The 20,427-nt window shown below is 42.1% G+C and overlaps 1 protein-coding gene and 1 non-coding gene across 23 annotated transcripts in view; both read right to left on the bottom strand.

Moving 5' to 3' along the window:
- The window catches only part of Pum1 (pumilio RNA binding family member 1), a 121,999-nt gene that overhangs the window by 23,292 nt on the left and 78,280 nt on the right, over positions 1–20,427 (bottom strand). For 8 of the 22 annotated variants that reach the window (XM_031378837.1, XM_031378838.1, XM_031378836.1 and 5 more), the window contains 7 exons: positions 15,572–15,665; positions 13,224–13,340; positions 9,929–10,080; positions 7,549–7,687; positions 5,551–5,694; positions 4,227–4,523; positions 2,922–3,158 (listed from right to left, as the gene is read on the bottom strand). In XM_031378837.1, coding sequence (XP_031234697.1) covers positions 2,922–3,158; positions 4,227–4,523; positions 5,551–5,694; positions 7,549–7,687; positions 9,929–10,080; positions 13,224–13,340; positions 15,572–15,665 — 1,180 coding nt within the window. The remainder of the gene's footprint in view (positions 1–2,921; positions 3,159–4,226; positions 4,524–5,550; positions 5,695–7,548; positions 7,688–9,928; positions 10,081–13,223; positions 13,341–15,571; positions 15,666–20,427) is intronic. The other 14 variants (XM_031378847.1, XM_031378842.1, XM_031378843.1 and 11 more) reach the window with 6 other exon arrangements.
- On the bottom strand, positions 7,392–7,464 carry LOC116097272. Its single transcript, XR_004121317.1, has one exon. It is a non-coding gene; the product is annotated as a small nucleolar RNA SNORD103/SNORD85 (small nucleolar RNA).

Raw genomic sequence — 20,427 nt, 5'->3', positions numbered from 1 at the left:
TCTTAAAAGAAAAAACAACATCAATAAAAAAAGCAGTAAAAAAAAAAAGTAAAGTGTTTAGAAGAAAGGAAAATATTTCCTACATAACCAAAAATTCAATAAAGTGAACTTCATCAAAATTAAAACCTGACATACTTTAAAGACACTGATTTTAAAATAGAAGCAAAAGATGAGAACAAAGATCTTTTTCTTATAACTCAAATATCCCAAAGTTTTAAATGAGCCAAAAATAACTAAAAAGCTAAAAAGCACATTTAAAACAATGCTCTAAAGTCAGGCAAACAAAACTAGTACCTGGGAGGATTACACAGTTTGAAAGCAGCCTAGCCTATAGATAATACTTTGTCTCAACCCCTCTCCCAAAATGTTTTCCATCACAAGTTGGAAGTGAAATTGAAATTAAAAACACAATGTGATACTATTCCTGGTCCACTGAAAGAGCTATCTCAAATTGAGAGGTCAGGCAGGACTACATAGCCAGACCCCATCTCAACAAAAATAAAAGGCAGATCATAAAGCTAACACACAAGAGCACCTACAGAAACACTTGCATTAAAATGTTCATAGCTGAATGCCACACAGTGGAGGCACACACCGTTAATCCCAGCACTCAGGAGGCAATGGTAGGTGAATCTCTGCTTCCAAGCTCAGCATGAACTACAGAGGGAGTTCCAGGACAGCCAGGGCTACTCAGAGACCCTGTTGGGGGTTGGGAGAATTCACAGCTATAGTACAAGTAACAGCCAAAGCAGAAACAAATGAGTGGACAGACAAAAGGTAATAAATAGGCTCACAGAAATTGTTCAGTAAGAAGGATCTACTGGCATATAATGTATCATAGACAAATATTTAGAGAAAATAGCTGCAAATTAAATACATCATTAACTATAGTTCAGAATAAAGTACAGGTGGGTATGAGAAATTGTAAACATAAAAGATTTATGTTGACAGCCACAGAACTTACAGTCAATAAAATTTATCCAACAGATTACATCAAATGAGGTAAATTTTACAGTGATAACTAGAAGTTTTAATTGTTAAATTTAGAATGGAAACAAATGGTAATGAGAAGTCACTGAGGGTTCTTAGGCACATACAAATAATTATTAAGCACATCAATTGCCTTCTTAGAACCCTCTGGGAATACACACAGACTGAAAGAGGAAAGGCCTCTGCATCAGCATTTTCAGATCTAGTGTGCACACCCAGAGCCACTGCACGCAGTTCTGGAGTTAAACTCTAGGACACAGGATTCGTCTGGCTACCGCCTATTTTTTATAACTAATTTAATTAGAAGATAGCTAGGCTGGAGAAATGGCTCAACAGATAAAGAACACTGGGTGCTCTTCCAGAGGCTCCAGAATAGATTTCTAGAATCCACATGATGGCTCACAACCATCCCTACCTTCAGTTGCAGTGGATCTGTTCCTCTCTTTCAGCCTCTTTGGACACCAGAAACATATATGGTGCACAGACAGACATGCAGGTAAAACACCCAAATAAATTAAAAAAAAAAAAAAAACTATGACAAAATAAGCCAACAACAGTAACAATACAAACAACTCACAAAACTTTATACATTTAGTTACAATGTGCTGGCTCAAAAGATATATACTGGGCACACCGTATCAAAAGGTCATACATTGGAAATACATGACTTAGAATTTTTAAAAATTTTGTTCAAATTTGATACAAGTGAGGCCAAATACTCAAGCTCTGAGAAGGCTCGCCATACATGGCATGGGGTGCTACCCTACCCTAGTGCTTTGTGTGAGAAGAGTAGCACAGGTCAGTGGCTGGTCAGGCCTCCTTTGAGCCTCCACTGCAGCCAGGCTTTCTGATGCTAGAAAACACCGCTGTACAACATGCCCCAGCCACTCATCTATCCACAGTGGACAGCCAGTAAGAATGTCCTTCCAAGTTTTCTCCACTTCAGAAAACACATGTGTGCGTGCACACACATTCCCATGCACACACACTGCATGCATCACTCGCCTTCAAACTCTGTTCTAAAATAACTATTTATTGTAGACTTTATCAGACTTTTCAGTTTGCATAAATCTCTCCAAATGGCATCATGCTATTCACTTTTATTCAGTTATCACTGCCAAGTCCCTGAAGCCACATTTAAACATGTTAGGCAATGGCAGAATATTCTAGCAAGTGCATTCTTGCTGGTTTGTTCAGGACACTCTCATTTAAAGCCACCACCACAAAAATAACAACTTTCTCACCTCACCATTAGCTCATATAATGTGCTCTTCACTTCTCTAATTCAACTTTCCCCATCTGGGAAGTAAATCAGTACCTTGAAATCCATACCTGAGAGACGAGAGGGAGGGAGGGACATGCCTTGTTTCTAGATAAGGACTCTGCACCCCTGCCCAGTGCTACAACTGTAATTTTCCTATTATTCTTAAAGCCTGCTGTTTGGAACCTTCATCTAGTTATTAACAGACTATATAGGTTTGGACCTTTAAAAGTACTTATTAATACTTTAAAAATCTAGCAAAAAATTGCATTAAAAGTCTTTGTGAAGCTACTAACTTGTATACAAGGGAGGGGCCTACAAAGAAATGTAACCGTATGCTCAGAGTGCCGTCCTCACAGGGCCACACTACTAACGGTTCTTCCTCCTCCGTGTCCTTCTGCCTCCCTGCAATGACTCTTACTGTGTTTGCCCAAGAGAAAGTGTTCACACTGAGGATGGAGTGAATACACAAGGTGTATCCAGATGCTAGGCAATCCCAACTGCTATGAAGCTACAGGTACAACCTGAGCAACTGGAGGAATTTATCAAAGGCACAGAACAGCAGGACACTTCTAGGATAAAGGGACTGTCCTTTGCTTAAGTACTTGAAATGTCATCAGTGGCAAAAGACTTCTAGGGTTCAGGGTAGGGTTAGAGCGATGGTTCTTACCCAGGTTTAAGCTTGAAGAGGATCCATGTGAAGAGAGGGAAGGAGGTGGTGTCTGTGAATGTCCTGGTCCCTGACTAGGGAGAGGCATGCCCACGGGTCCAGGAGAGGAGGAATAGCTAAGGCTGCTATAAAAACTGTGTCCAATGGGGGCCAAGCTGCTCGATGTCCTCTTATAAAGGTCACTGCTGCCAGTCAGGGAGTCACGGCGGGAGCCACTGCCAGTGTTGGAGTTTGCAACTAAAATGGAATTAAAACAATGCAGATAAGAACAGGCCTGTTCTTTGAAGAACAAGCCCAGTGGCCTGTTCCTAACACTTTGATCCAGACTCCTTACCACCGCAAATGTGTCAGCAGAGACAGCCTAACTGTTAATGTAGCAGTTCTAGGGGCAGCTAACATCATAAAGAGGACATGGCGTGGGTCAACAGAGCTAGTCAAGCCATCATACAAATATGGCAGATTTACCTTCCTTTAGTGTCACAGATAGAATGGGATGGGGGCAGGTTAAAAAGCCCTGGTGGCCACATGAGCTATGGGAAAGTGAAAGGAAATGACCTACAAGGAATGCCTTCATCAGCTGGAAGGTTCTAGCAAAAAAAATGGAATACAGGGGGGGAAAAAAGATGTGTAAGCGGGCACTGCCCACTACACGGACTTTCTAATGCAGGCCTTTGGGAGCTACTGCTAGCCTACAACTCTCATTAGTGTACCTTCTCTCAGGCATGCCATTCTGTTCTGAAATCACACTGCTGATAACCACTCCACGTCTCCCATTGTCCACAGACTACATTCTTGTGTTCTTCTCCCATCAAAACAAACATTTTGGTCTAACATCCTTCCTCCCAATGTTCCACAGCATCTCCCTTACCAATGTTCAAAACACTGGATAGAATACCTAATTGTTTAAGATGTTCCAGTCAAGCCCCGGGCACAGGTCTGAATGTGGAGCACCCAGCCTGCGACTTTCTGTGATTCCTTCTCCCACAGCTACATTGCTAGAGTCCCTTCCACAAGCTCCCTAATGCCTGAAGAACCTCTCTCTTTAGTTTTCACCGCCTGAAACAAACTGACAAAGTGAACATAAGTAAGTGGCAACACAAACATGGACCTGAAAGAAGCCCTGGCTGCATAACTTGATTTCTATAGTCCAACATCTCAAAGGTTAGGAGGGCTGGCTAGACTGCCAGGGATTTAGTCCACATCTGCCTGTGATATCTGTGCAGGGTATCATGCATTGTCAGGGTTCCAAAAAGATTACAAATCTCATTCAAAATGGTTTTAAGAGCTTCTCAGCCTAACTTATACCTGCTGTTCCAAACCCTCCAAGGGCTGATCCCAGGGTGGCACCAAGAGAACTGCTGCTTCCGAATCCCAAGGACGTGTTGGCAGGCTGGGCAGAACCCTGAGAGAAGAGGGAGCTGCTCTGGGAGTTACTGCTTAGAGAGTTGTTGCCATAGAATGAGCTGGAAGCCAGATTGTTACTGGGCTGCTGCTGAGGCTGGGGTTGGGGCTGCTGGGTGCCTAAAGGTCGAAATGGTCCATTTGTAGTTCCAGCAAGACCACCGGCTGCTCCATTTGCTGAAGCTGCAGCCGCTGCAACAGCTGTGAGGAAGGAAGCACAGCATTAGGCTAAGAAAGGCGCTAGCCACATACCCAGACTGTACTGTAGCTACTTTAAGAAATACTTCTAATGCTACATTATCTTCTCAAGGCTGACACAGACTTTATAAAGACCTGTACAAATCCATTTTGATGCCTCATCTGAAGCTTTTACTGCCTATTTCTATTACAGACTTGAAGTAAAAATCCCACACAACAAGCTCTTTATGCTAGAAGCAGATTTTAAGTGGCTCCAGTTTAAAAGTGGCTCAAGCATTATATAGACCCAATAAATAAAACAACTTCCTAAAAATCCCAAGTTCTATACCTACTCCCACGTGACTTTTTTCACGAAACTATTTTGTCCATATATATTTATGAAACTATTTTGTCCATATATATTTAAGTTCTTCAGTCCTATACTTAACTTCTTTTAACATGAAGATCTTTTCGTAATAGCCCTCTACTCTCATTCATCCACCCACCCACGCATCTATTTATTTAGGGACAGGATTGCATTATGTAACCTTGACTGGTATGGTATATGAACAAAAGATAAATTCACCTGCCTCTGCCTCCCAAGAACTGGAATCAGAAGTGTGTGCAAACACAAGCAGCTGACTCTCATTTTTTAAAAGAACTCGTGTTAAGAGCTTAAAAAAAAAATTCTCTGCACTGTCAATCAATGCACTGCTATGACTGTCTCTGGGGTCCCCACAGTTTAACTCCAGCCCTATGCCAAAGCAATTCCCCCAAACCCAGGGGAAAAGAAACACAAAAATATGTTGTTAGCCTTTGAATGCTGCCTGCTGTGCCGTTTCCTGTGCATCTAACCAGGTGTCACACAATCACCAACAGAATCTGAATCTATCAAAATGCCTTGCAGCTTCTGATTATCTTTGAAAGAATATGGGGTGAAAAAAAAAAGAGATTTGCCAATTAAGGAACATCAGAGCCTATCTGAAGACTATCACTGTCAGCCACCCTTCCCCTTTAGCTCCCTCACTCTATCCTGCAAAATAAAACTCACCTGCTTGTGCAGCTGAGGAGCTAATGATGACTGGGGCTGGAGCAACAAGCCGGACTGGAGCTCCCAGGCCATTTCTTGCCCCTGTATTCACCACAAGGGCACCAGTTTGGTCATAGTAAGCAGCAGGTGCCAAGACTGGGTAACCTGGGGAGAGTAAGCGGCACACAATTGGAAGCCGTGTTGGTTAGTCTCCACCGCCAAGGTTTTAATCATCGTGCAGGGTATTAGGTGGAAGTTTCTCAAACAAATGATTAGAGAGTGTTAACTCACGTGACCATTCTAAGTGACATGATGAAATTTCACAGTACCCCAGTCCCACCTCCCTACAAATGCCACCTGACCATCAGTGAGAGCAGCCTACATTAGCAGACTGTCATATCAGTGTAGGTGCTGTAGTGTGAGAATAAAATCCCCGCATTCCAGTGACTACAGTCTACAGGAGCTCTTAGCTATGTGGGGGTTTGGAGGAGAATAGTCTCCAAGCTGATATATTTGAATACTTGGTCCCAAGTTGGTTTGGCCTCCACGGTGTCATCACAAGAGGCTGACTTTGTGGGTTCAAAAGCTCACACCATTCCCAGTTAACTCTCTCTGCCTCAGACTTAGGGATCAGAACAGAAGCACTCAGCTACTGTCCCAGCACCATGCCTGCTGCCATGTTCTCTGCCTTTATGACTTGGACTCTAACACTATGAAACTGTTAGCCCCAAATAAACTCACTCTTCTGTAAGTTGCTTTAGTCATATCGTCTTATCTCAGGAACAGAAAAGTAAATAAGACATATGGCAGTCTCCTACTGGGCAGTGAATTCATAATGTTTATAGTACAAACAAGATTCAGTACTAACCAGTCTGAGTCATACACATGGGTCTTGCAACTCACAGTAATCAAAGGGACTTCTGAATTACACAAGGAAAATGTATACTGGGTACTAACATATTATAAATAGAGACAAATCCAGCTTTGGGATTACATGGACCTGGACGTACAACTTGGCTCTGTCACTTATACAGCTGAAATGCCTCAAATTTCTGAGCATTCATTGCCCAATCTATAAAAGGCCTTGGGAGAATTAAAGAAAAGATGAATGAGAAAGGTCTCATAGCACTTAAGGGACAGGAACACTCTCTTCTGCTGGTCAATTTAGGACAGGGAATCCCATTCCATCAAAGTGCTAGCCCAGACCAATGTACTGTTTCTTTACTAAACAAGTAACAGAAGTATGAGTACAACCACCACAGTATTTGCATATCACACAGTAATACAGGCTACATACCCCACAAGACATTGAAAAGAACTAGGAATAGATTCAACTGACAAAATTATCCACTGCTGCTGAGTATCTCCAGGTCTTAGTAAGAATTGTGTACACACGCACAGGAGACCTGATACAACACAGAAATAAGTAACAAAATACACAAGACAAGTTGAGACTTTACAAATGGCTGTATCAGACAGGAAAGTGTCACAAAATTAAAGACCTGCTTCAATTAAGTACATGACATCAATCCATGTCCAACGCACGCAAACAAGGCAGTGAAAAGGCCAACAGACACTGCTGACACATGAACTTATTTACCTCTCAGTGGGGAACCAAACAACACTTAGAAACCCTACAAATACAAATGGTGGCTATTTAAGAGAACACAAGGAATTCTTTCTTAGTCAAGTTGCTCAAATATACAGGCATTCAGACCAGAAGCCAAAGACTATTGTGAAAACAGGACAATTGCTCAGTCCATTTTAAGTCCTGAGGCAAAAAGAAACCAACAAAGCAAAGCTCACCTTCTCCCGAAGGACACATATCTGTCACGTGTTCAGATAATACGTAATGACCAATGACTGGCTCAGAACTAAGCTCTCATCAACGACCTCTGGTCTAAGTGAGGGCAAGTATGTATCATCTCTGCCAGTCCCCAATCCTAAACCAAAAACACTCCCTGAATTCATACTTTTTTTGGCCCCACAAAGTATTAGGAACATCAGTGCAAGTCTCACCTGGCATACCTGCAGCCAGGCCTTGTCCAAAGGCAAGAGCAGAATTCACTGCGGCAGCTGCTACAAGGGGGTCTGTTTGCTGTCCCTGCTGGGTCTGATTTGGGGTCAAAGGCCGCTGGCTAGCTCCTCCACGAAGAACCTGGGAATAAGAAACAGGAATGCTACCTCACAAGAGTTAGAGGACACACCACACTTGTTCTACTAGAGTCAGTCTTTTAAATGACAACGACAACAACAACAACAAAAAGGTCCCTTTTTCCTTTTTGGTTTTTCAATCAAGGCAGGGTTTTTTTGTGTAGCCCTGGTTGTCCTGGAACTCATTCTGTAGACCTCAAACTCAGAGCTCCACCTGTCCCTGCCTCCTGAGTGCTGGCATTAAGAGTGTACCATCACTGCCAGGAATAAAAAAAGTTTATTATAATGGTTTCATCACACAATGTGGCTACTAGGGTAAAAATTCAATTTATTCGGCATTTGGTAAAATTTCATTCTAATATACTTTGTTGTAAGTACAACCTTTAGAAATAGTAGATTACGCCAGACAGTGGTGGTACACACCTTTAATCCCAGCACTAAGGAGGTAGAGGTACACAGAGGAACCCTGTCAGAAAGAAAGAAAGATGGGAGGGGGGATAGAAGGAGGGAAACAAGCGAAGAGAGAAAAACTGAAATACAACAGCATTGCTCTTTAATCAAACAGTTAGCTCTTACAATAGATCAGACAATAAGAAGTATAGACAAGACAGGCAAAGTATGTGCATTCTAGTCAATAAGGAAGATATAACAACAGGGCTGGAGAAACAGCCTAGCTTACAATGACAACTCTTAATTAAGGACCCAGGTTCTGCTCTCAGCACCCACATGGTGGCTCAAAACTGCCTGACAACAGTTCCATTAGAGCCAATACCAGGGGACACGTGTGCATACACACATGCAGGCAAAACACCCGTGTACATAAAACAAAAGTAAATAAATTGAAAGAAGAAAGAAAGCATAGTGCAATGTCAGAGTTCTGTCACGTGGGTGACAAAAGACTAAAAATGACTAGGAGGGATCAGCTCAGGCAGGGGCAGTCTCAGCACCATGTGGAAGGGTCTGCGCATGCTACACAGCCATCTCCAAACTGAGTGTGTAGCCCAGGGCGATTCTGAACTATTTATCATCCTATCTCCACTAGGCATACTAACATGCTCAGTTGTACATGGAGCTAGGGATAGAACCTGGGGCTTTAAATGTGCTAGGAAAATGCTGAGCTGATACCAACTGAGCAAACTCTCAAACCAAAGCACAAAATTCTTAATCACAACCTCTTCTTTTTTATCTTGTATGGAGCATCAAGTGAAAATGGGCCCCAAAGGTTCATGTTTGACTACTTTGTCTCCAGGTGGTTTAAAAGAATTAAGAGGTGTGGCCTTGTTGGAGGAAGTAGGCCAATAAGGGTGAGCTTTGCTTCCCACTTGTGGTTTGAAATGTGGACTAACACCCTTTCTCTCCCTGCCTCCTCCCTCTCTCAGAAGCTACCACCTTCCCTCAGCCATCATAAACTCTAACCCTTTGGGACCTAAGCCCTCTTAAATAGTGTGTGTGTGTGTGTGTGTGTGTGTGTGTGTGTGTGTGTGTGTGCGCGCGTGAGTCAGTTTCTCTGTATAGCCCTAGCTATCCTGGAAACTACTCTGACATTCTGGCAGGGTATATTGACCCATACCTTTAATCCCAGCACTCAGGAAGCAGGAGCAGACAGATCCCTGAGTTCAGAAAATGGCCTGGTCTACACAGTGAGTTCCAGAATAGCCAGTATTACACAGTGAGACACTCTCTCAAAAGAAGAAAAGGGGGATGAGGAGACGAAGGGCATTTTTGAAAAAAGTCATTAAGTGTTTGTTGCCCAAGCAGGTGACCCAGAATTCCATGGCCAGCATGGGCATAACAAGGACAGTATGGGCACGAACTTATCCCAGTATCAGAGACAGAGAGACAGAGGAATCCTGGCTCACTGGCTGGATAGTCTAGCCTAACTGGTGAGTGCCAGGTATGGGGCAGGGATACTTGTCTCAACAAACAAGGTGGCTGGCTCCTGAAGAACGACACCAGAGGCTAATAACCTCTGGCCCAAGGAACACCCAACAACAATAATGTATCAGCTAAATGAGCACTGGAGCAAGTATGTGGACATGCGCACTGGCACTCAGCATTTTATGATGAAGAGCAACATCATCTGTGACAGACAGACAGACACAGACAGACAGAAACAGGAACCCTGTGCTTTAAGAAGACATCAACATCAGCTGTGAGTCACTTGTCCACAGATGTACTCAGAGGCACTCATTGGTCTGTCAATAGCACACACATAAAACACCTGAACTAACGGGAAAGGCTTTACCTGCTGCTGTCCCTGCTGGGCCTGTGGAGCACTCTGCTGAGTAGCAGAGTTTGTTGCTGCTGCAGCTGCAGCAGCTTGTTGCTGGAAAAGACTGGCAGGGTAGACACCCCATGGCGTGACTCCATAATATTGGTGAGGGACCACAGCTGGGCCTAGAAGGAACCAGAGAAAAGTAAGAGAAGTTTAAAAAGAATGATCTTAGGATTATTCAGATCTTGAAAAGTGAAATTATATATATATTAAAGAACACAAAGATTTGTGCTAGCCAGTATTTGTGAGAGAGGAGGGAGGGGCTGAGATATTGTATTTGATCCTCATGGCAGGGTCTTCTGAAGCCAGGCTGCACTATAGCCAGACATGTATGGGTAAGGTGATAAAACTATTAAAAAGAAAGGCTGGGAGGGGAACTGAAGGAATGGGGCTTAAAAACGGGAGAAGCTGCTGAGATGGAGATTTGTTTGTCAGACAAGGCCGTGCTATGTACCCTAGTTTGGCTTCAAACTGGAGCTGCTCCTTCCTTAGCCTCCCAAATGCTGGATTATAGACGTGAAACAGCATATCCAGCCAGAAGTCATGTTTACCCCATGAGAAAGAAAAGATGCATGATAGACATCAGACAAAGTTTGCTGTGAAAGAGAAATACACGGAAAGTGCATGAGCTTAAACAGAAAGGAAAAGAACAAATTCCAGCTGTGCTCTGCCTTCGCTAGTCACCTGAGGGCTAGCTGATGCTACCAAGCCCCCTGCATCACTAAACTCAGATGACCTTTCTCATAACTGGACCTCCACATACAATTTCAAAAATCTTTGACTATTATTTTCCATGTTTAAAGTCACCAGTTATTCAATACAACAAGCATCTACTCATACATTGTTATTATCAAGTCTTACATTTCAAGCTGACTGCTATTAACAAAAGCACGGTGCATCTTAACCCTGACTCACCAGAGCCACTGAACACAGCACAGAAACTCAACACTGTTCCAAGCTAACAGTTAACCTTCTCTGCTGAGAAGTCACAGCTCCAAAGTCCGCCACACAAGGCAAAGTAGCAGATTTGAGTGTACTAAGGTGGCTCAGAGAGCACCAGTGGGGCCAAAGTCTACGTCAAAATTCAATGCTGAAATTGGTACCAACACAAAAAACAAAAAACAAAAAAGATATGAATTTACCCTCAAGACAGTGACGGGGCTCTAAGAGTAAATAGTTTGAGTATATTTTACATAACTAAAAGAAGTTACAGAAGAAGGAAAAGGTAAGAAACTGTTCAAAGACAGCTCCTTGAGTCTGGTGAAGCATGCCTCCTTTCTCAGTCACAGCTAAGGCTAAGCACGTGCAGCATGACTAACAGTGAGCAGCCTTGCGTTTATGCTCCAGGCTGTTCCAAATAGTACAGGTGTGCTGGCATAAGAGCTGCTTCTCATTAAACAAAAGTAAACCAGCACACATTCACAAGGTTCTACACCACAAGCGAGTCAGACTGCTTCACTGCCTAATGATAAGCTTCATCTAGGTGGGTGCTGTTTGATGTCTGTAGCTTACCATGACCAAGAATGCCCACTGTGTAATTGAGGAAATGTGCTACAATATGGGCCATCTTCCTACAACAAGCATATGGATTAAAGTGCCTTGTTGACTTTTCAGAACCTAAACAATTCAAAAGCCTGGTCTCCAAGTTAAAGAAAATGACAGTCTGCAAATTCACCTGTCCACAGACTAGTAAGGTAAGGAAAGCCATAAAAGGGGGAGGGGGAAAAGGTACCTAAGGAAACTGTCCCAGCCCGGGCTTCTTGTTCATACTGCAGGTGTACCAGGTTAAGAAGATGGGTGTGACCTACAGGGATAGCACCCTAAAACACTTACACTTAGCCTTAAAATCCTTGAGCTGGTACTGCTAGTACTTGGACCTTGGTCATGTGGTCGAAATTAAACACCCCAGAGTGCTTAGCTGAAACTGGCTAATCAGAACTCCTGGTTCAATTTCTGTGTTAACAAAATCCTTCCTTTCATGGTTTGGGTAGTTAATGTCTCTTGCCATCTGGAGTCTAGGTGATGTGCAAACAACCTATCATTTCATTAACTACATATTCATCATCCTGATGATGAAGAACTCAGAACAGCACTAGAGACAGTACATAGCATTAGGTGTGGCAAGCGGTAGTAGTAGCCAGGCAAGATCACACTATGGACAGGGCTGTGCTGTTTAACTCCCAAAGGCAAGTATTAAACAGGCTGCCATCATAATCAGGGAAACAATTCTAGAGATAACCTACACGGTCACTGAGAACCACACACCAGTCACTGAAATCTTACACTAAACTAAGTTGAAAAGAGTGTAACTTACACAGGTGTGCACCCCAACAGTTTCAGATTGTTTATTGTCTTTGTCCTCATACTGAAATGAAGCCACTTACCATTTATGGCCCCTCTGAGACAGCGACTGTGTTACATAGAGTCAAAGGAAAAAGATACTGGACTTTGAAAAAAAAAAAAATTAAAGTTCAGGGCAGGAAAAGACCATTGTGAATCCATTCACAAGGAAATAAAATCCACAGTTGTCAGCAACAGAGAGACAAAAAATAACCCAGAATAAAATCAGATCACCTCAGACACAAACCGTGGCCAGCATCGACCTGGTATTGTCAAGAGGGAACCTGAAATCAGATGGGGCTGGCTGTGGCATATGGTGTGAGCCAATGTGACCATTCAAGGAAAAAAAGAGCAGTGCATTGGTCAGCTTCACACACAAGTCATGGAGAGGGGATGAGGCAACCTCAGCCAATCTTCAGAATTCTGATACTAGAGTTCCACTGTAGTACTAATCCCAAGGACCATCATCTCCTCAGGCTCTGATGATGAGCTATGTGACAATAACAGTACCATGCCACATTCCAGAGACGGGAGAAGAGAAATCCAAGGGAAAAGTGTTGATACTTGTGCTGAAAAGCTATGCAATTTAGAGGACCAGAGGAAGGGAAAGCCACAAAGCAATGAGAAGGTTAAGAAACCAGTGAGCTCCCTACGGAACCAACAGAAAAAGCTGAGCAAACACCCTGCACTATCAACAAGCAATTCTATGGACGCAAGCTACTGTGGGACAGGATAAGTGACCACCTTATTTTCCTAGGCAGAGTGTGACAATAGCTAAGCAGAGAAATATGACTGACAAGGGACTGGCACTAAAACCAGGAGACGTTGTTGGAGACATGGCTTTGGCAGAGTAGAAAGAAGACATGCCCATTTCAAAGGACTTTTCTAGCAGGTGAGCAAATCCCTCATGCAGCACGTGTCTCACCGAGTGTTGCTGCTGCAGCCAATCCAGCTGTGTAGGGGTCCGTCCCTGGGGGAGCAGCGCTGATGATGTATGGGTTGGGGACAAACGCAGCGGGAGCTAAACCTGCTGGAAACATACCTGTCAGTAAAAACAAACGACCAAACTGCAGCCCTACTACACACCTCTCTAGTTTGGCTAGCATTCCAGGCTACAGAGCTATAGATGAAGGGGACAAAAGGGAAGAGAGAATAGGCTGAGAGTAAAGAGGAATTTTGAAAGATAATATAACCTCAATAAAAAGTCATAGTGACATTTATCCAAGTCAGTGTGTGTCCGTGTGTGTCTGTCTATGTATCTGTGTGTGTACACAAGGAGGACAGAGGAAGACAATGGGTGCTTTCCTCTATGGCAGTGGTTTTCAAACTTCTAACGCTAAGAACCTTTAATTCAATTTCTCATGTTGTGGTGAACCCCCAACCATAAAATTACTTCATTGATACTTCATAAACGTAATTTTTCTACTATTTTCAATTGTAACATGAATATGTGATATGAGAGCCCAAAGGTTGAGACCCATAGCTCTCTAGGCTTTCTACCGTATTTTTTAAGACAAGTTGTCTTGCTGCACATGAAGCTTGCCGTTTTAGCCACACAGGCCATCAAGCTCCTTAGATCCTTTTGTTCCCATTCCCCAAAGCTGGGATCTATTTGCCTCGGGTGAGTACTGAACACTTCAACTCAGGCCTTCTTGCTTGGCCATAGACACTCTTACCTACCAAGCTTCACCCCAGTCCTGGTTGGCTTTATGAAATGGGGGTCTCACTATGTAGCTTCCGTTGGCCTTGAACTTACTTCCCTTGAATCCTCCTCTCTCAATCTTCGAAGTGCTGGACTACAATGCCCAGTTTAGACCATTTTTTGGCAACCTCTCCCATCTTTACTAAAGAAATGTTTGCAACAAATCATTTATTTATCATTTTTGTATTGTCTCCTTGCTAAGATTAAACTCAAGTCTCCCGAATGTCAGGCAATCCCTCTACCTCCAAACTATACCTGCACCTGTAACAGTTTTAAATCCAGCTAGACAGACTTTTAGGAATTAATTTTACTGTTTGTGTTGCTGGGAATTGAATCTAAGGCCCTATGTAGACAATGATTTCACTGTGCTTAAAACTGAGTCCATCTCCAAGTCTTAAAATCATATTAATTTTCAGTTTTACTATTAAACTTGTTTTAAAACACTTTTATTAAATGAGGGATTATTTTACTAAAAATGATGTTTCAAAAGGGTTTTGGTATGAATGAAAATTTATATGTACACAGCACTGGCGGGTCTTGTGGCAACTAGGGTGGGTTAAACCCTCTTGTTCCTTGCCTACCACATCCAAGGCGGCTGTAACTTTCTGCTCATTTCTGTTACTTTTAAAGCAAGAATAAAAGAAATCTCTCCTCCCACTTAGTTATAGTCAGGGTATTTTGTTTTGAAGAACCTTTAAGAAGGCCTGGCAGGGCTGCCAGGCACAGCAGTCACATCTGTGACATCAACATTTGGGAGGCTGAGGCAGGAGAACCAACATGAGTCTAAGTCCAGCTGAGACTATACCATGATCCTATCTCAGAGATCTAAAAATAGAGTTCCAAATAGGTAGAAAGGTCAAAGTGAAGATTAAAATGCCTACCAAACTCATCCCGAGAAGAGGAAGGAAACACTTGGAAGATGGATCTTAACGGAAAAAGCAGTACCTGCTGTCCAGTGAACTGAGATGTTAACCCCGGTCCACTAACAACCTAGTCACGGGGGCCAAGACCTAGTCATTTATTTATTTTGGGGACAGAATGTCACTGTGTAGCACTGGCTGGCTTGGAGGTCACTATATTGTAAAACAGGCTGGCTTCGAATTCATAGAGGTCCTCCTGCCTCTGTCTCCCAAGTTCTGGGATAAATGTGTGCATTACCACACCCAGCACTATTGCCTGAAATTTTACCAAGAGGCATCAACAGTCATTTCTCTAGTAATTTAAATCTTGATGGGGGGAGTAGATTCCACAGAAGTATAATAATAAGTTCAGATCTAGTACATCAAAAATAAAATACGAGGCAAGAAATAACTGGATACAAGAAAGAGGACACTTACTCTGTACAAGGCATTTGTCTGAATCCCATCTACCCTTGCCTTTTCTTTTTTGGACACAGGGAATCACTGTATAATTCAGGCTCATCCTAAATGTATTATCTATTATCTAGATCAGACTGGCCTGGAACTCACGGCATCCTCTAAACTCTCTGTGCCTCCCGGGTGTCAGTGAGAGTTACTAGTCTTCCCAGCCCCCCTCTCCTAGGTAGAAAGAGACATGGCTTAAGGACTTACCGATGTGAGGCTGGTGAGCTGCTGCAAGTGCATACTGCTGCTGCTGGGCAGCTGTCAACTGCTGAACAGCAAGGGCATTGGGTCTTTGGAATAGCTGAGGCAAGAGAAAGATGTTATAGTTAGAGAACTGTCCTGTGAAACAGTGTTTGAAATCCCTTAACAATTTCACTAGCCTCTGTTACACATGATACTTGACAAAACAGAATGCCTCCGGCCTGATTCACTCCCTGGAGGAATAATGTTTTGGTATCCATTCTCTCTCACCACCTCAGTTAGTTCTCCCCTCTCCATAGACTGGTCCTATATCTCACGTTCCCTAAACTCCTATACACACATATGAAAAATCCTCAATAGCAGCCAGCAAGTGTCAAGCACTGAGTGACTAAAGGTATACCTCAGAGTCAGGTAAGAACACTGCAGAGTGACTTCCATGGGATCCCAAGGTTAGAGTCTACTCAAACATCTTCTAATACCCAATAAGTACTCAGTTCTTACCTACTCATGCTTTGGAGAAAAAGAGAAAAGTTTGCTTTATTCTCTAGGAAAACTATTTTGCATACCTTCCTAAAGTAGCAGCTCTTCCTAATGAATGAATTAAGAGAAATGCCTGGCTTTGGGAGTTTCAGGGTCTCATAATCTTTTTCTTTGTTATTGTTGTTTTGTTTTGTTTTTCGAGAGAGGGTTTCTCTGTGTCTCTAGCTGTCCTGGAACTCTGTAGACCAGGCTGGCCTCGAACTCAGAAATCTGCCTGCCTCTGCCTCCCAAGTGCTGGGATTAAATGTGTGCGCCACCGCTGCCCAGCGGGTCTTCTAATCTTATTCTTCTTGGGCAGTGAAAAGAACAGAAGTGCAGCTATTGACAAATTTTTACTGAACCAGCAAGGTTCCTAACTCTATGTGTAACAACCCGAGTCTAATCCTTAGGACCTACAAGCTGTCCTCTGACCTCCTACACTGGTGTCCTCTGACCTCCTACACTGGTGTCATCTGTACTTGCACATAAAATTTTATTTCACAAGAAAGAAAGTATTTCCCATGAATGTACCTATTAATATAAAATATTCAGTCAGTGATCCACTTGTTCATTTAACAAATATTTACTATGCAAGGAACAGGAACATTTTATCATGAAAAGTGATGAAGAAAGGTGAAGCTGGCTGCCTGACTGTAAAGAGCCTCCAAAGGCTTCCTTCCAGAGACAAATTGCTGAATAGCCCTATTCCCAGAACATAGCTTCCAACCTGTTCTTTCTATAGGACCCATCAATGGCCAAGTTCATGTCCTAGGTGATACCTAAAAGACAGTACAGACCTTGAACTACAGCCCTATTTATCAAGAGACATCAGAAGCTGCTGCCATCACCTCAACTCAGCAAAATCACCATTGAAACTATTCTTACTGTTAATGTATACAATAGAGACTTAATCCTGTGGCCTTACACCCTACCTCTGTCTCAAACAGCTCTGGAGAGATGGTTCAGCTGATTAGATCACTTGTGGCTTTTGTTCCAGGTTCAATGCCAGGACCTATGTGAGCACCAGGTAAAGATGTAGTACGCATACACACAACACACACACACACACACACACACACACAGGCAAAACATTCATACACATAAGCCTAAACATATTTTGATAATTCATGTATTTTTCTTTTATGTACATTGGTGTTTGCCTGTATTCGTGAGAGAGTCAGATCCCCTGGAACAGAAGTTACAGAGAGTTATGAGCTGCCATGTGGGTGTTGAGGATTTCAGCTGGATCCTCTGAGCAGCCAGTGCTCTTAACTGTTGAACCATCTCTCCAAGGCCCTACAAATATTTTTACATAAAAAGTTACATATGTTGAACACTGTGGCCACTTTAACCTAAATCTTTCTATACTTTCTTTAAAAAGACAAAACAAAACAAAACAGATTTTCACCTTGCCAGTCCTTAGGAAACAATCATACAGATTAAAAAAACAACTCAAACAAAAAACCCGTTGGCTTTCCTTTTCAAAGTAAAACTTCACAATGATGCTAATAAAAATAAAAAGGTATACCTCATACACATCTAATACCAAGCAGTGAAACAGAGAGACTAGATGAATTTCTCAAGCATTCTAAACACTTGTCCACGCTAAGATGGTCAGTGTGTCTTAGAAGCTGCATTTATGTATGGACTTCGCAAGTTTATCTCAAGAATAGTGTCTCTAGCAACTGGAGGCAGTCCACACAAGAGAAGTAGCCAAGAGGGAAAAAATAAAGAGGCTGGAAATATAGCTGATGAAACATTCACGTAGCATGTATTAAGCCCTGGGATGCCAAAAATAATTTTAAAAAGCAAGTAAGTAAAAATCAAGGTAAAAGCCACATAAAAACATAAAACTTTTTCCAACAGTAACATTCTCACCAATGCTTCCACTTTTTTCTATGCCACCCTCATGGCCCTGCTTTAAACAAACCCATCTCACTGAAAAGTCCCACTGCTGGGCTTCCAGACAGTATGGAAGTGGGAGGTAACAGTGATACATGTAGTGTCACTGCTGAGGGCATCATGACATGATCCAACAACACTCCAGACTTTCCTAGCTACATCCATCATGTACTCAGTATTTATATACTGTAAACACACATAAACACACATATATGTGAATACCATAAAAGCAATCCTCCCTAAGTCTGCAGTCCTCACCCTCAGGGGTCACATTTCAAGGTAAGGATTATTACTTCTAACAGGAACCACATACATTAGCCTCGCAAGAGGTCATATGTAGTCCGTGCTTAAGGACTACTTAGCAATTAGTAATTATAAGAAAAATGGGAGATTTTCTTTATGAGAGCATTTTGTAGTAGACAATTTAACAAAAGCTAATTATGCATCTACAGCCATCAGATTTGATTATATATTAGATTATGTCAATTTTGTCATATTTTCTTTGATAAAATACTAACAAGAAATAGTATCCACAAAACAAAATTGGGTAATTGGCAAGTGATGGTCTCCAAAGATACTTAAAAACTCACACTAATGCCCTCTGCTGGCAAACCCAAGTTCTACTACCTATGTCATGAGTTCACAAAGGAGCCATGAGCAGCACTGGGAAAGGAGCACTGTGTGTACTAGGAAGTGCCTGTGGCATGACAGCACAGGTGAGCGCTGTCTTTATTACAGCTCACTCACAGGGCAAAGCCAGCAGATATTTCAAAGTCACATAGGGATTCAGAATAAACACTGAAAACACAGTTTGGGTATCTATGACAAACTGCTTTGACTTCCTTCTATGTCCTTCACTACATGAGGCAATGTTCCTGTTCTAAAAGCTCAAAAACACACACAACACAACAGTATCATTCAGTGGGCTTTTTCTAAAAGATAGTTTACTGTTATAATCAGATCCCACACAGCCGAAGGATGAAACTCTGTATGGTGTCTTCTCTCCTCCCTCACGTCATGCATGCACACACACATACACACAAATATTGGAAGTTACAAGAAAAGATGCTAAGTTATCATAGAAGAACAGTTTTCTTGCTATACTCCAAAAAAAAAAAAAAAAAAAGGCAAGCAAACAAAAAAAAGTTATGGATAAAGCAGAATGAGAAAGTCAGACAAATCTACATAGCAAAAGTCTTGGCATTCCTAGGATAAGAAGGGAGAAAGGGAACAGCCTAGCGCTAGAGACCATTTTGTTTCACGTTTTACTGTTGTTTATGTGTCTCAGACCAGAGTCAATAGTCCATAGACATACATGCACGCCAAACACTCGTACACAATAAACAAATGTTATATTTAAACAATAACAACAAAACCTTCACTGTTCCTTAACAGATAAAATACTAAGGAGGATCTCAGTAAGTTTGAGGCCAGCCTAGTCTACATGAGTTCTAGCACAGCCACGGCTGGATATGTGTGTGTTTTGGGGGGGAAGGGGGAATGATTTGATTGATTCTAGGGTAAATGATTTCTGAGATCTCAGATCAAAACTAAAACCCAATACTTTACCAAATAAATGTTTCTGTATAACTGAGCAAACTAAGGCCACACTGAGGTAATCTTAAATAATCGTGTAACTAGTCAGTATCAAGTCTTGTGAATTTTAAAAATGTTTTGCATTAAAGCTATGCAAATAAGCCAGTTTGGTGGCCAATATTTAAGTGTCAAGTAGAGGGGGAGGCACTTTTCTTTGAGTTTGAGAAAAGTTTGATCTATGCAGGAGTACCAGGATAGCCATGGCTATAAAGAGAGACTGAATCTCAAAAACAAAACACTAAAGTTATGCATACTTATGGCTTCTTGAGAACAATAGTTAATCACTAATAAAGCAAATGAGTGAGAGTGAGTGTATGTGTGTGTGAGTGTGTGTGTGTGTGTGTGTGTGTGTGTGTGTTCAGAGTGCACTTGAGTGATGAGGAGAGCACTGGATCCCTGCAGCTGGAGTTAGAGTCAGTCACCAGTCACATGTGCACACTATAATCTCAGCACTTAGGATACAGAAACAGAGGTCAATTCAAGGCCTTCAGCTATACGATTGTCAGTTTCTGGGTCATAACAGTTTTAGCTTCAGTTACATGGTGAGAATATAATGAAATTTAGTAATGATTTACAAAATATTTTGGTGGGACTATAAATGGAAAACTGTATGATACTTCAGTTAAAAACTGCTCATATATCATAGCACAGAACAGCAATATAAAACCTTTGGGGGCTGTTTTTCAAGAAGGCAAAAAGGAAAAGCAAGAAAGTGGAAAGAACACTCCAGAAGGACATCAATATTATGTGGAGAAAACAGCCTTAGATTGAGGCCCCTTTTCCATGAATGGCAATCCTGCAGGCTCACTTGAATGAATGGGGTTTTTTTTTTTGCTTTTTTTTTT

Source organism: Mastomys coucha, unplaced genomic scaffold, assembly GCF_008632895.1.
Source record: "Mastomys coucha isolate ucsf_1 unplaced genomic scaffold, UCSF_Mcou_1 pScaffold18, whole genome shotgun sequence".
NCBI lineage: Eukaryota > Metazoa > Chordata > Mammalia > Rodentia > Muridae > Mastomys > Mastomys coucha.
Note: the sequence above shows the minus strand (reverse complement) of the source record. Positions and strands in the feature narration are given on the sequence as shown.